At 34.7% G+C, this 14,115-nt stretch overlaps 1 protein-coding gene across 1 annotated transcript in view; it reads left to right on the forward strand.

Moving 5' to 3' along the window:
- The window catches only part of L3MBTL3 (L3MBTL histone methyl-lysine binding protein 3), a 165,014-nt gene that overhangs the window by 63,407 nt on the left and 87,492 nt on the right, over nucleotides 1-14,115 (forward strand). The window contains exon 13 of the mRNA XM_044675430.1: nucleotides 6,958-7,034. Within this exon, the coding sequence (XP_044531365.1) occupies nucleotides 6,958-7,034 (77 nt within the window). The remainder of the gene's footprint in view (nucleotides 1-6,957; nucleotides 7,035-14,115) is intronic.

Genomic DNA, 14,115 nt, shown 5'->3' on the forward strand with positions numbered 1-14,115 from the left:
AATTCCTTGGAGGTAGGTAGGTGGCTTAGTGGATTGAGAGTCAAGCCCAGAGATGGGAGGTCCTGGGTTCAAATCTGGTCTCAAGACACTTCCTAGCTGTGTGACCCTGGGCAAGTCACTTAACCCCCATTGCCTAGCCCTTACCACTCTTCTGCCTTGGAAATCATACATAGTATTGATTCTTAAGACAGAAGGTAAGGGTTTTAAAAAAAAATTGAATTTCTTTAGTTCTACTTTAGTATTGTGAAATAACTAGGTTTGATACATGTTTAAAGTATAATAATTTGCAGAGTTCTTTTGAATATACTCTTTAAGTATTTGTGTAACTATGCAACTGTGGATATTAAGTAATTGTTGGATTGTTTTCCCCATAGAGAATAAAATGTCTACCACACTTTTCACTTTGTCTTCCCCCTCTCCCAACCTGCAATTAAGGAACTTTTTGAAAACAGTTTAAATGCACTGAAATATTTATGGTGTTATTAGATATTTCACCCTTTGATCTTTGAATTGTGGAAAGAAAGCACTTATTTTTAGCAGTACAAACTTGCTCACCAGGTGTGTAATTGAGGTTACAAATTAGATTGCCTTAGTTTTGTAAACTACGAGAATGTTCTCTGCATTTAGTCAGTGATGTTATAAATGAGTTTGTTGTTTTTTTTAAAAACCTCATTGAGAGTTTATTTTACCTAGAGTAGAAACTTATTTTTCTTAGTTAGAAATATTTTTGTCTCTAAATAGATTATATTACTTTATTTAATGTCAGTGGCAAGTTTGTTCCAGTAATGGAAAATAGTCATTCTGTATTGGGCTGATATTCATGTGCTTTAATAAGAATCCAATGAATCATAATATCCTTTGATATCTTAAAAAGCCAAAATTTTCTTATATGTTATTTAAAAGTATTGGGGTTCTATTTGGAAGTATTGAGTCTCAAGATGTTTAGCGTTTGACAAACTTCCTGTAGACATGTGGGGTACCTTGGAACTACATTTCCCGTGTTTGACAGACTTCCTGTGGACATGTGAGGGACCTTAGAACTACATTCCCCATGATCCAATGGGTTTCCGGTTTCACTTCAGACAATGGGAACCAACGTATAGCACAGCTTAAATCCGTAGGGCTGGCTTGAGATGGGGCTCTTTGGCTACGTAGTGAGGATGGTCACTGGCGGTATTTTTTTGAATAGCTTTTACCAGGCGAGTGGGCTTACATAATTTTTATCAACATGGCCATGGTAATTAAAATATTATTTTCTCTCGTAATATCAGTCTTTATCAATTTTAATCATTACAATTACAAGGTTCACCCAACAGCTTGAGAAAAATTTCTGCTGCCCATTAAGAAATAGGCAGAAGTATACCTCAAGGTAGGAAAGTGTATCTAAGATTGAAATAATTTTCCTTTATGAAGTGAAAGTGTGGTTCCTCTTTGCTAATAGTGTTGATTTGATAATATTCATTTTTTATAACAATGTTAAATTTTGCCCCTCTGGCACTTATACTTGAAAAAGATATATGAATCTCATGCTTATCTACAATTGTTGCCTGTCATTGTTTTCCTTTTGTTTTTGTATTGAACACTATTCTTTAGCCTAGAAATAACATTGTATTGTTATATATAAAGGAGTGAAGACTTAGAATAAAAACTGAGACTATCCCATTGATTAAACATTTAACCCATATCTATTCAAAACTCTACTTCAAACATTTATTCTTTAAGCTAGTCTTTCTTATAGTTGGGGCAGTGATTTTGCTCACTTGACCCTTAAGGTGCATAAAGCTTAAAGGTAGCCTAGTATTCAATATACTAATGTAGTCAAATTAGACAGAAGCACAAAATTGTCCTCTCTGTATGGATGAAGAACATAAGTGGATCTGTGAAAAAGAAAGCTATAGTAAATAGTGATCAATATTGCATATTGCTTCTAATCTATTTGTATGAATTTGGCTAGGTACCCAACTTCTGTGTACCTCAGATTTCATATCATAAATGTAAACTATAATAATTGCCCCTGACCTGTATCACATGGGTTGCTGTTGATTATTTCTATTATGCTTTGATATTTAGAACACTTTGAAAGAAAATCACTCTTGTAATAGTGGTTTACTATTGTAAGAGGCCTGAGTTTCCTGAAGGAATTATCTGGTACCAATAGTTTAGAGAAAGGATGCATAATGAATATAGGATTATTTTCTATCTCCTTGTAACTTCATATCTGCCGGTGCTAAAGAAAGTTTAAATCTGGGTTGATGCAGTCAGTAGTGGAGTTATAAAGGTAACGATAGTTTTCTATTCAGTCCTGTCGTACCTCCAGACCCAATGTATTTCTTTCTTTTCCAAATAGTGCTTTTCATGTTGATCTCTAATCATAATTCAAAACCATTACAGACCATTTCATTTTCTGTGCTTATGCCTTAAGAAGACTTTCTAAGTCTTCTTGAGGATTATTCAGTAATTCAAGGGATAGATTTATTATGTGATACGCTTAAGAATGCAAAAGCAATAAAGTTAGAGGCTCCAGCCTTATTTATATTAATATGTAAAACATTCCCATCATATTGGAAATATTTATTTAAAATGACTTTTTGATACTATTTCCATCTATGATCACTAGATGGGGCTAAGAGATGATTCTTTTTAGTCCTGCAAGATGGATTTTGTAACTTGCCAACTGTAAAATAAATTGCCATTTGCTGATAGGTTTTCGGTTCTTTTTTCCATTTTATTTTTATTGCTATATTTCAGTGACTCCATTGTTTAAGTAGGGTCTATGGTCAAATTTTAGGGTCTCTGACAGCCTTGCACATAATTAAAATAGCATATGAATAGGCCAAAATGAACTGGGATGAATGTTTTTTCATTATATGGGATTAGAGAGAAATCTTTTCAATTCTTTTACTAAGTGTATTTTATTTTTTAAAATATATGTCATATAACAGCACTACATATGGTTTGTTATTAATATGTAGTAAAATATAATAAATATACTTATTTGAGAAACAAATTCTCATATTACCCATGTCCAGAAATCTGTCTCATTCTTTTTTTCCTTCCTTTACACTTCTCCCTCCTCCCCAAGAAGGCAAGTAATACGATAGAGTTTGTACATATATTATCATAAAATACATATTTCTCTGTTCATCATTTTGTGAAATAAGATACATTGCTTACGTTAGAGAAAAATTCATGGAGGAAATAAAGTGAAGAATAGCATATTTCAATCTGCATTCAGACTCAAGCTTGTTCTTTCTATGTTACTAGATATCCTGTTATATCATGTAAATCCTCTGTAATTTGAAAATAGATTTTTATTGATATCTTTTGTTTTTTACTCTGTCTAGATTTCTTCCTATTGCCTTCCTCCTCCCCCTCTCAGATAACTATCCCTTAGTAACAAAGTTTTTTTAAATAGGAGGAAAAATTGATTAATATTCAAACACATTAAGAAAAATCTAATGCTATAAATGCCTTTGTGGCTTCTCATTTCACTTTATGGGGCCAAGTTTGATTTTGATAATTTCACAACATACAGTTTGATCATTTTGTGGTATTGTTCTTTCCATTAGTAATCATTTTGTGTATTGCTTTCCTAACTCTGCTTATTTGATTTTGAATCAGTTCATGTCTTTCCATAGTTCTCTTTTCATGAGGCTCCTCTTTTCTTACAACACATTATATTCATGTACTACAAGTTGTTTATTTTTCCTTTTTGTCACTGATATCCTTGGACTACATACCTAACAATAGAATATCCAGGTCATAGTATATGGATATTTAATCACTTTATTTGCATAATTCCAAATTGCTTTTTAGAATAGTCGTACTAATTCATAGCTCACCAATAGCATATTGGTATACTGTCTTTCCACAATATCTTTAACAATGGACTCTTCCCAACTTCTATCATTTTTTTTTCCAATTTGCTGGGTATGAGGTAAAACATCAGGGTTGTTTTGATTTACATATTTCCTTTCATTAAAAACTGAAACATTCTTTCAAATGGTTGATAATAGTTTGCAATTCTTTTCTTAATTCTTTTTTCCTATATTTTAAACACTCATATCTCAAGGAATGAAACAATATCAGGTATTTGATACAAAGATTTTTCTGGTTATTTGCTTTCTTTCTCACCCCAAATGCACTAATTTCTTTTGTTTAAAAACCTTTTTGAACTTTGTTTATCAAAATGATCCATGATCATGTCTTTTGTGATTGCCTATTTTCCCCTTGTTTAATTGAAATTTCATTTTCCCATAGCTGTGAAAAGCATGTGGTTTTCTTCTCCTGGTTTTTTTGTAGTTTGATCTTTAATATTCAGCTAACATATACATTTTGAATTTATTGTAGAATGCTGTTCTTAGCCTAATTTTAGCTCAATTACATACCCAGCAGTTTTCCCAGCAGTTTCCTCTATTGCTTAGGCTTTCCCTTTGAAATTACTTCCCATTTACACTGTGTTTGTCTTGTATATAAATAGTTGTTAGCATGTTGTCTTGCCCATTAGAATACAAATTCCTTCAGGGTAAGAACTTTGTTTTTGCCTTTTTTAATAGCCCTAGGGCTGTGTCAATTAACCTATGGCATGCATGCTCCTACATGCATTCATACATACAATGCAAGTGCTTCCTTCCTCCCCTGTCTGGGGTTATGCAGTGGGGCTCACAGGTGGCTTGAATGTGCAGTTTGGGCATGTGATCTTTAAAAGGTTCACCAACACTGCCCTAGAGCATAGAATAGTTGCTGGAACACAGGAAGCATTTAGTAAATGTTTGCTGACTGACTGATAAACAGTTCTTATCACTTAGGGAATTCATTCCGAGGTAATTTATGTTTTGTGTTTATTTGAACATATTATTAAGTTACATTTTTTTCTAAATTCTTCTTTGTCTAATCTGCCTAATCTTTATTTGTTCTTTTTAACCAGAACCAAAGGATTTGGGTAATTGCTGTATTATAATATAGCTTGAAGTGTGAAAGTGCTATTTCCCCTTCATTCCCCTCTTTTTTTCCATTATTTCCCCTGATGTTCTAGATCTTCTTTTTCTCTAAATGAATTTTGTTAATGTTGCCCAATTCTGTAAAGTATCCCTTTGTTTCAAATAGCAACAAGAGTGAAAATGAACTTTAATAGTATTGATATTTATTATATCTTCATGGCCCAGAAATGACACCAGATATTCTTCAGCTGTTTAAGTTTTTGAAATCTATAAACCTAAAATGCTAAATAATATTTGTCATATGAGTTGAAGAAATTATTGTGAATATTGACACATGATTCAAAATAATATAGTACTATATATTAAGATTAGATATGGAAGAAATAAACCTGTTTTTTCAACATGTTTTCAGCCCTTTATTTTTAATTTCTTTAAATATTTTCACATTTACTTAGCAAGGGGATACTAGGTTTCTTAACTACCAGTTAGCTTTCTCTGTGGGCAGGGCCTTGAAACATCTGTCCAGCTTCTAATTTCCACATTGCTACATTGAGAATTGAGATTCCTGCCCTTTTTAGATGAACTTACATAGAGATAGCTCACAAAACAGAGATGGACCACTGGTGTCTTCTGAGCTAATGTTTCTGAATTATTTTTCACTTTGTAACTCATTTTGGGTACTTAGATTTCGTTGATGTGCTGTACTCTTGAATACTGATGAAGGGAAGGTATGGAAGTGGTAGAGGAAGGACTTTGTAGATTGTACTAGAGTATAGCTTATATACAGATCTCCTTCCCTCTGATGGGAGAAGATGGAGGATGGCCATTGGGTAGCCTCTCCTAAATCCTCTATTAAAGAAAGGGTACCAAGGCAGACATCTCACAATTTCTTAGCTGACTGTAGGATTTCACCATGCCTCACTTATGAGTTCCTTGAGGGCAGATTTTGACTATCTTATGCCTTCCCTTGTATCCCCAATATTTTTAGCACCGTGCCTTGAGTGGGTCTTTAATCATGTCTTTTTTCCCCTCTAAATATTGCCTTGTGTTTGTTGGTATCAAATTTAGATAAAGTATTCATTTAAAATGTATGGCTTATATTTTTCAGTTGTAGTTTTTAAAATATTATTTTGTTTCTATAAGTTTTTCTCTGGAAAAGTGGAAAATCCATTGCATAAATGAAAAAAAAATCATTAAGTACCGATCATGTACTAAATACAGGAGAAATGAATGAAAGAAACAAGACAGCCTTCCAGGACACTTTCTATTTGGAGGCAATAATAGGAGTTCTGCCATAGCAGATGGAAAGGCCTAGAATTCCTAGGGATGGAGCCACAGGGCAGTTGTCAAGGCCCAGGAATCCTCAGGTGTATCAACAAGGAAATTAACAATGCTCAATGTTCTGGGGGCCAGAGAAGCAGGGTAAATGCCAGGGCCTCCCTAGTGGGACCTGGCCTGGTTTAGAGTGGGTGTATTCAGAAGAGGTGCTAAAGGAAGATCCACCCTGCTGCACTAGATGGAGTCTTATGCAATGTTTTGTTAAAACTTTTAAAAATTAGGTTGGCTGTGATAAAAAAAAAAGTTCTTTTAAAATGTTTTCCCATTTATAAGAAAGAACGCTATTCACATTCAGAGAAAGAACTGTGGGATGTGGGAGTAGAAACACAGAAGAAAAACAACTGCTTGATCACATGATTTGATGGGGATATGATTGGGGATGTAGACACTAAACGATCACCCTAGTGCAAATGTAAGTGACATGGAAATAGATCTTAATCAATGGCACATGTAAAACCCAGTGGAATTGCTCGTTGGCTTTGGGAGGGGGGTGGTAGAAGGGGATGGAAAGAGCACAAATCATGTAACCATGGCAAAATATTCTTAATTAATTAATTTAAATAAATAAGCTTAAATTCTTAAAAAACCAAACCAAACCAAAAAAATCTCTTCCAAGCTAATTAAATCAGTATGTGAATTCATCCTCAACAATGGAATTTCTTTCTTACATTCTCCTCAGGTGTGAAGCAGCAAGTCCACACATTCATCCAGTGGGTTGGTGTAAAGAACACAGAAGAACCCTTATTACTCCACCAGGTTTGTGTTATATTGTATACCTTTGAGTTTTCAAATAGCCTAAATTAAAAATAGTATTAGAGTTTGTCTAAGAGGAAGCATTGCATATTCTTTAAAAGAATTAAAATTATATGTATAATATTTTTCTTTTATATAGATAAAATTCATTCTTAATATACTATATTTATATGAATTCGAATGTGTTATATCACCATAAAATTGAATTTTTTAAATCCAAATTTAAGAAGCAAGCAAGCAAGAAGTATTTATTAAGGGTACTTACTATGTCCCAGACTTTGTTGAGTACTGGGAATACAACTACAAATATTTTTTAAAAAAAGACAATTCAGTGGAGGAAACCAACATCTAAAGGGATGAGAGAAGAGATGGTACTTATATTGGAACATGGTCTGGTTAGTCAAAAGCAGAGTCAGGAGGGGAATGAAGGTTGGCTTCCCAAAATAAAGACCCTGTGTTACAGTGTGGACTGAATTTTGCAAAGGAGAGCAGGCAAGTGGAATTGAAACTGGCCTCACAGAACCTAGAGGAGGTTCTGTTTGGGAGGGGCCAGTGAAGGAGGGAGTTTGGTGAAGTTCCTGAAGATTCTAAACTGCAAACAACCAATTGCCAAAAACTCCTGAGAGGACATTCAAGCTCTCAGGTGGGCTTGGGGTAGATGGTTGTGGGTGGCCAGGTGGATCTGGACAGGAATTTAGTTCTTTTGAACCCAAAATTCAGGGGCAATCTGGAGATTTCAACAGCTAAACCTTTCTACTGACTTCATTGCCAATGAAGAAGATACTGAAAGAGTTGTGCTCCATAATTGGCCTTCGGGTCCGGATTCTGGTGTGAGCGGACACTTGGGGCACCCTTTCTTGATCCATCTTGAACCCCTTCCTTCCAGTTATTCCCCTGTTTGTTAGATAGTGTTAAGGATAGGATATTGTGAGGAGAGGGAGAGTCAGTTCCTGAGTCCAAGCTACAGAAGAAACAAGAACTGCTTTCTTGTTGTTGGGTTCATAGTTGATAGAGAAGTTATCCTTCCTCGAAATCCATAAATAACCCCTCACCCTGTTATCCCGAATTCCCTCATCCTTACAATAAATCTTTATTAGTTTATTAGTGGTAGCTTGGGACTGTTACTTTAAGGGGAGGAAAACCGATCTTGTGGCTGAGGGGAAGACAAATACCAAACAGGCTTGAAGGGCAGAGCGACTTGAACTTAGGAGTGGGCAAGCTTGTCTCAGCATTACTGGCACTGAGGGTGGGATCCAACTCATTAGGGTCACAACTGAACCCCCCCAACACCTTCCTTCAACATCCCCACTTTAGCTTTGCCAGTTTGGGAACCTCTTTGAGTTTATTCCCTCATAGGTCTTCCTTGAGGAGGGGGTGAGTGATTAGCTGCTCTGGCGCATAGATAGCTATAGGGTGGGGGTCCTGATAAATACCTCCAACACCATTAATGCTCACCCTCATACACCTGGGAGGAACTGGCCAGTGAGGGAGAGACCAACCTAGAGGAGGGATATTTCAGTATGAGAAAACTACCAGAGTGGATAGATACTTGAGGGTGAGCGAACCCCCAGAGACTGAGGGAAGTTCCAGGATGAGACTACAACTAGAGCAGAGTTAAAAAGTCAGAATAAGAACCTGAAGAGAATGATAAAGTAAACAGCATGACCTACAGTGATGTAAAAAGTGTCATGTAAGCACAACTTTAGAAGGAATTTGGACCAAACTGACCTTCCTTTTTAGAGGTCAGCCTTTTCTGTTTTGTGTGGTCATTTGTAGAATCGCTCATTAGTCCGTATAGCTATAGACTTAGAAATATAGAACTAATTGCTCAGTCTCCTCTACCACTCTCACCTCAGTTTTGTTCTTTCTTTTTTTCACCCATGACAATGCAAGTATTTGTTGTATAGAACACTGCTTTGTAGGTGCTGGGAGATTTATAAAGTTTAGAGAATGTTTGACAACAATATCCCTCTACATCAAATGGAGATGGTTCTAGTTGATTAGTCGGTAAAGGTTTGGAATCTGGGAAGGAATGTCATCCTAATGTTCCAAAATAGTCTATCCATTTGTATGCTTAAAATCTGACTTTGAAAACTCTAATAATACTAATCATGGAGGTACTTATAAAATTCTACATGAAACGCATAAATATGCCCATTATCTATTTTTTTCAACACAGGTATATTTTTTTAAAAAAAAGTAATTCTAGGATAAATAATTTTTTTCTCTTTAACTTTTTTTATTTAACCTGTTTCTTGTTCTGTGAAATGCTGAGTTTAGATTTTATTTAACTCTACCTTCATTAATTCAGCTTCATATTATCTGATGTTAGCATATGCCCTTAAGTCATGAAGATTTCATATATTTTCAAGGCAATATTTTAACGTAATTAGCCCTTTGGATTTGTAATTTTCTTTTTCTTTTTTTCATTTAGTAAAGTACCTAAAAATGTCAAAATAGTATCTAGGTGATAATTTGTTTGAATATGGCAAGTCAAAAAGTTAAAGGTTCTGTAACATCATTATCAAAGTACTATATTAATAGTTGAGGATAGAAAGGTATATCATCACAGAATTTAAAATTTATATGTAGAGAAGGGCATATGCATTAAGGATCAGTTAGACATTTAGTTAACATCATGTATCTAATGACTTGTTTTGGGCTCTGATGAAATCATGAGGGAAGGCATTATCTTGGAAGAGAGATGAGTACCATAGGAGGACTAAGAGCAGGAAGCAGGCACCCCTTTTCCTCCTTTAACTCTTCATATATTTCATACTTAATACAGGCTCCAAATTGTAATGACCTTACACTTGGATGCTGTGAGGGAATAAAAAGTGAGAGCTCTTCCTGCTGGAAAAGACTCCCCACTCAAAGACTGGAACTACCTTTTCCCAACTCAGCATTGATGTTTTAGCCTCTTGCCTTCACATTTATTCTTACTTCCTTACATAACGTACATAGTGCTTGACATGAGTCAGGAGACTTGGATTTGAATGACCCACTTCAGACCAGCAGTATGATCATAGAGCAAATCATTTACATTCCCAGAAACATATTTTGTTCATTTATAAAAATGGGAATAATGATAACAGCACTGCCTAAAACAGGGAATCCTATTTATAAACTATCATCATTAATAATGTCCTCTTCCAGGCCTACTCCAGTGTTCCAGTAAAGAACAAATTCTTGTGAACTCTAGCATTCTGGAAAGACCTTGAGTCCCATCAGCAGATTATGTCTCTGTCTGCTTCCCAAGGACTAGCCTAGCTAAGGACATAGACACTTATCAACAACATGCTGGCCACCGAGTATTGAATTCTTTGGCTGTGGAAACTTATGAAACAAAGACAAATGCCAAATGGTGCCCCCAATTGTTTACAGCTCTCTTTGTCTTCTGCATTGATGGTGTCAGAATGATATAAAAGAGAGTCGAAAGTGCTAAGAATCACCCAGCTCTTAGATGTTTATAAATGTCCTGTGTCATATACAGATATATTAAAATTTTTTTTGCAATAATATAATTGCCACTTATAACTTATCCATTGTAGATGAGGAAATAGAGAATTTCTATGAAAAAATTGAAAGGATTCCAAATTAATATTTGGTGAATTCGGTGCACAGGCTGGCAGTAGGAAAGATGGAGAAACAATGAAAATATTGTTTAGGAATAAAGAATGAGAGAGACTGAAGACATTACTGTATACCTATACTTTTAAGAATGTTTTCTTCAAGAAAAGAATCAGGAGTTGCTGAATGCAGCAAGCATCAAATAACATCCTAAAAACAAAATTTATAATAATTTTTCAGAAAGACTAATTTATCATAGGTACAAATGTCTTTAAAGAAATGTGTGATTAAAGATAAAGATATGATTAAAGCTGAGATGATCAATAGATCTGACAGGTACATGTTTCCATGCCCCTCCCCAGTTTAATGACAATATTATCCTTTATAGCTAAATCACTCAACCATTTATTGGATCTTGATCTATATTGATATGAAGAGTGAGATGTTTGTCTATGTGTAGTTTCTGCCAAATTGCTTTCTAGTTTTCCCAGCAATTTTTGTCAAATGGTGAGTTCTTACCCCAAAAGTTTTGATCTTTGGGCTTTATCAAACATTAGATTACTAAGGTTATTTACTATCATATTTTGTGTTATCTAATCTATTCTACTGATCTACCACTTTGTTTCTTAGCTAGGACTAGATAGTTTTTATAATTAACACTTTAATATATTTTGAAATCTGGACCTGCTAGTCTGTCTTCCTTCACATTTTTTTCCATTGATTCTCTTGATATTTTTGACACTTTTGTTCTTCCACATGAATTTTGTTATGACTTTTTTCTAGTTATATAAAACAATTCTTTCGTAGTCTGTTTAGTATGGCATCAAATAAGTAAATTAACTGTAGAATTGTCATTTTTATTATATTGGATTGGGGGTGCTTGTTTATTGTTTAGTTGTTTCTGATTCTTCTTTGACCCCATTTGGGATTTGCATGGTAACGATATTGGAATAGATTGACATTCCTTTCTCTAGCTCATTTTACAAATGAGGAAACAGGCAAACAGGGTTGAGCGATTTGCCCAGAGTCACAGAGTTAGTGTCTGAGGCTAAATTTGAACTGAGGAAGAGAAGTCTTCCTGACTTTAGACCCAGCATTCCTTCCACACCATTTAGCTTTCCCCGGGTCAATCTACCCAGAAGCAATTATTATGTCTCTAATTGTTTAGATCTGTCTTTTTTGTGTGAAAAGCATTTTGTAATTGTGTTCATATTATCCCTGGATTTGTCTCGGCAGGTAGACTCCCAAGTATTTTATGTTGTCTGCAATTATTTTAAATGACATTTCTCTATCTCTTGTTGCTAGGTTTTATTGGTAGTATGTAGAAAAGTTGATGATTTATGTGTATTTATTTTGTAACTTGCAACTTTGCTGAAGTTGTTAATTGCTTTAACTAGGTTTTTTAGTTTATTTTCTAAAGTTCTTTAAATGTATCATCACATTATCTTCAGAGAGAAATAGTTTATTTCCTCAATGCCTATTTTTATTCCTTCATTTTCTTTTTCTTATCTAATTGTTATAACTAGCATTTTTAGTACAGTGATGAGTAATAGTGGTGATAATGGGCATCCTTACTTCATTCCTAATCTTACTGGGAAGGTTTGAAGCTTATCTCCATTACAGAAAATGCTTGTTCTTAGTTTTATTTTTTTTATTATTTTTTTAATATGTTATTTTTTTAGAAAAATTTTCCATGTTTACATGATTCTTGTTTTTACTTTCCCCTTAACACCCCCACCATATCCAAAGCACATTTCCACTGGTTTTAACATGTGTGATCAATCAAGACTTATTGACATATTATTGATAGTTGCATTTGTAGGGTCCTTTAGTGTCACATCCCCAACCATGTCTGCATCAACCCATGTGTTCAAGCACTTATTTTTCTTCTGTGTTTCCACTCCTGTAGTTCTTCCTCTGAATGTGGGGAGGGTTCTTTTCCATAAATCCCTCTTAATTGTCCTGGGTCATTGCATTGCTGCTAGTACAGAAGTCCATTACATTCGATTTTACCACAGTATATCAGTCTCTGTGTACAATGTTCTTCTGGTTCTGCTCCTTTCACTCTGCATTAGTTCCTGGAGGTCTTTCCAATTCACATGGAATTCCTCCAGTTTATTATTCCTTTGAGCACAATAGTATTCCATCATCAACATATACCACAATTTGTTCAGCCATTCCCCAATTGAAGGGCATGCCCTCATTTTCCAGTTTTTTGCCACCACAAAAAGTGCAGATATAAATATTTTTGTACATCTGTTTATCTATCTCTTTGGGGTTCAAAGCCAGCAATGCTATGGCTGGATTGAAGGGCAGTCAGTCTTTTAGAGCTCTTTGGGCTTAGTTCCAAATTGCCAGGCAGAATGGTTGGATCAGTTCATAACTCCACCAGCAATTCATTAATGTCCCAATTTTGCCACATCCCCTTCAACATTCATTACTCTCCCCTGCTATCATTTTAGCCAATCTGCTAGGTGTGAGGTGCTACCTCAGAGTTGTTTTGATTTGCATTTCTCTAATTATTAGAGATTTAGAACACTTTCTCATGTGCTTATTGATATTTTTGATTTCTTTACCTGAAAATTGCCTATTCATGTCTCTTGCCCATTTATCAATTGGGGAATGGCTTGATTTTTTATACAATTGATTTAACTCCTTGTATATTTGAGTAATTAGACCCCTGTCAGAGTTTTTTGTTATAAAGATTTTTTTCCCAATTTGTTGTTTCCCTTCTGATTTTGACTACATTGTTTTTGTTTGTACAAAAGCTTTTTAGTTTAATATAATCAAAACCATTTAATTTACATTTTGTAATTTTCTCAAACTCTTGCTTGGTTTTAAAATCTTTCTTTTCCCAGAGATCTGACAAGTATACTATTCTGTGTTCACTTAACTTATTTATAGTTTCCCTCTTTATATTCAAGTCATTCACCCATTCTGAATTTATCTTGGTGTAGGGTGTGAGATGTTGAGATGTTGATCTAAACCTAATCTCTCCCATATTGTTTTCCAAATTTCCCAGCAGTTTTTGTCAAATAGTGGATTCATGTCCCAAAAGTTGGGCTCTTTGGGTTTATCATACACTGTCTTGCTGATGTCATTAACCCCAAGTCTATTCCATTGATCCTCCTCTCTGTCTCTTAGCCAGTACCATATTGTTTTGATGACTGCTGCTTTATAGTATAGTTTAATATCTGGTACTGCTAGGCCCCCTTTCTTCACATTTTTTTCATTATTTCCCTTGATATTCTTGATCTTTTGTTATTCCAAATGAAATTTTTATAGTTTTTTTCTAATTCAGTGTAGAAGGTTTTTGGTGGTTTGATAGGTATGGTGCTAAATAGGTAAATTAATTTGGGTAGAATGGTCATTTTTATTACGTTAGCTCATCCTACCCATGAGCAACCAATAGCTTTCCAATTGTTTAGATCCAGTTATATTTGTTTGGAATGTGTTTTGTAGTTGTTTTCGTATAATTGCTGTGTTTGTTTTGGTAGATTGATTCCCAAGTATT

This window comes from Gracilinanus agilis, chromosome 4 (assembly GCF_016433145.1).
Source record: "Gracilinanus agilis isolate LMUSP501 chromosome 4, AgileGrace, whole genome shotgun sequence".
NCBI classification, from domain to species: domain Eukaryota; kingdom Metazoa; phylum Chordata; class Mammalia; order Didelphimorphia; family Didelphidae; genus Gracilinanus; species Gracilinanus agilis.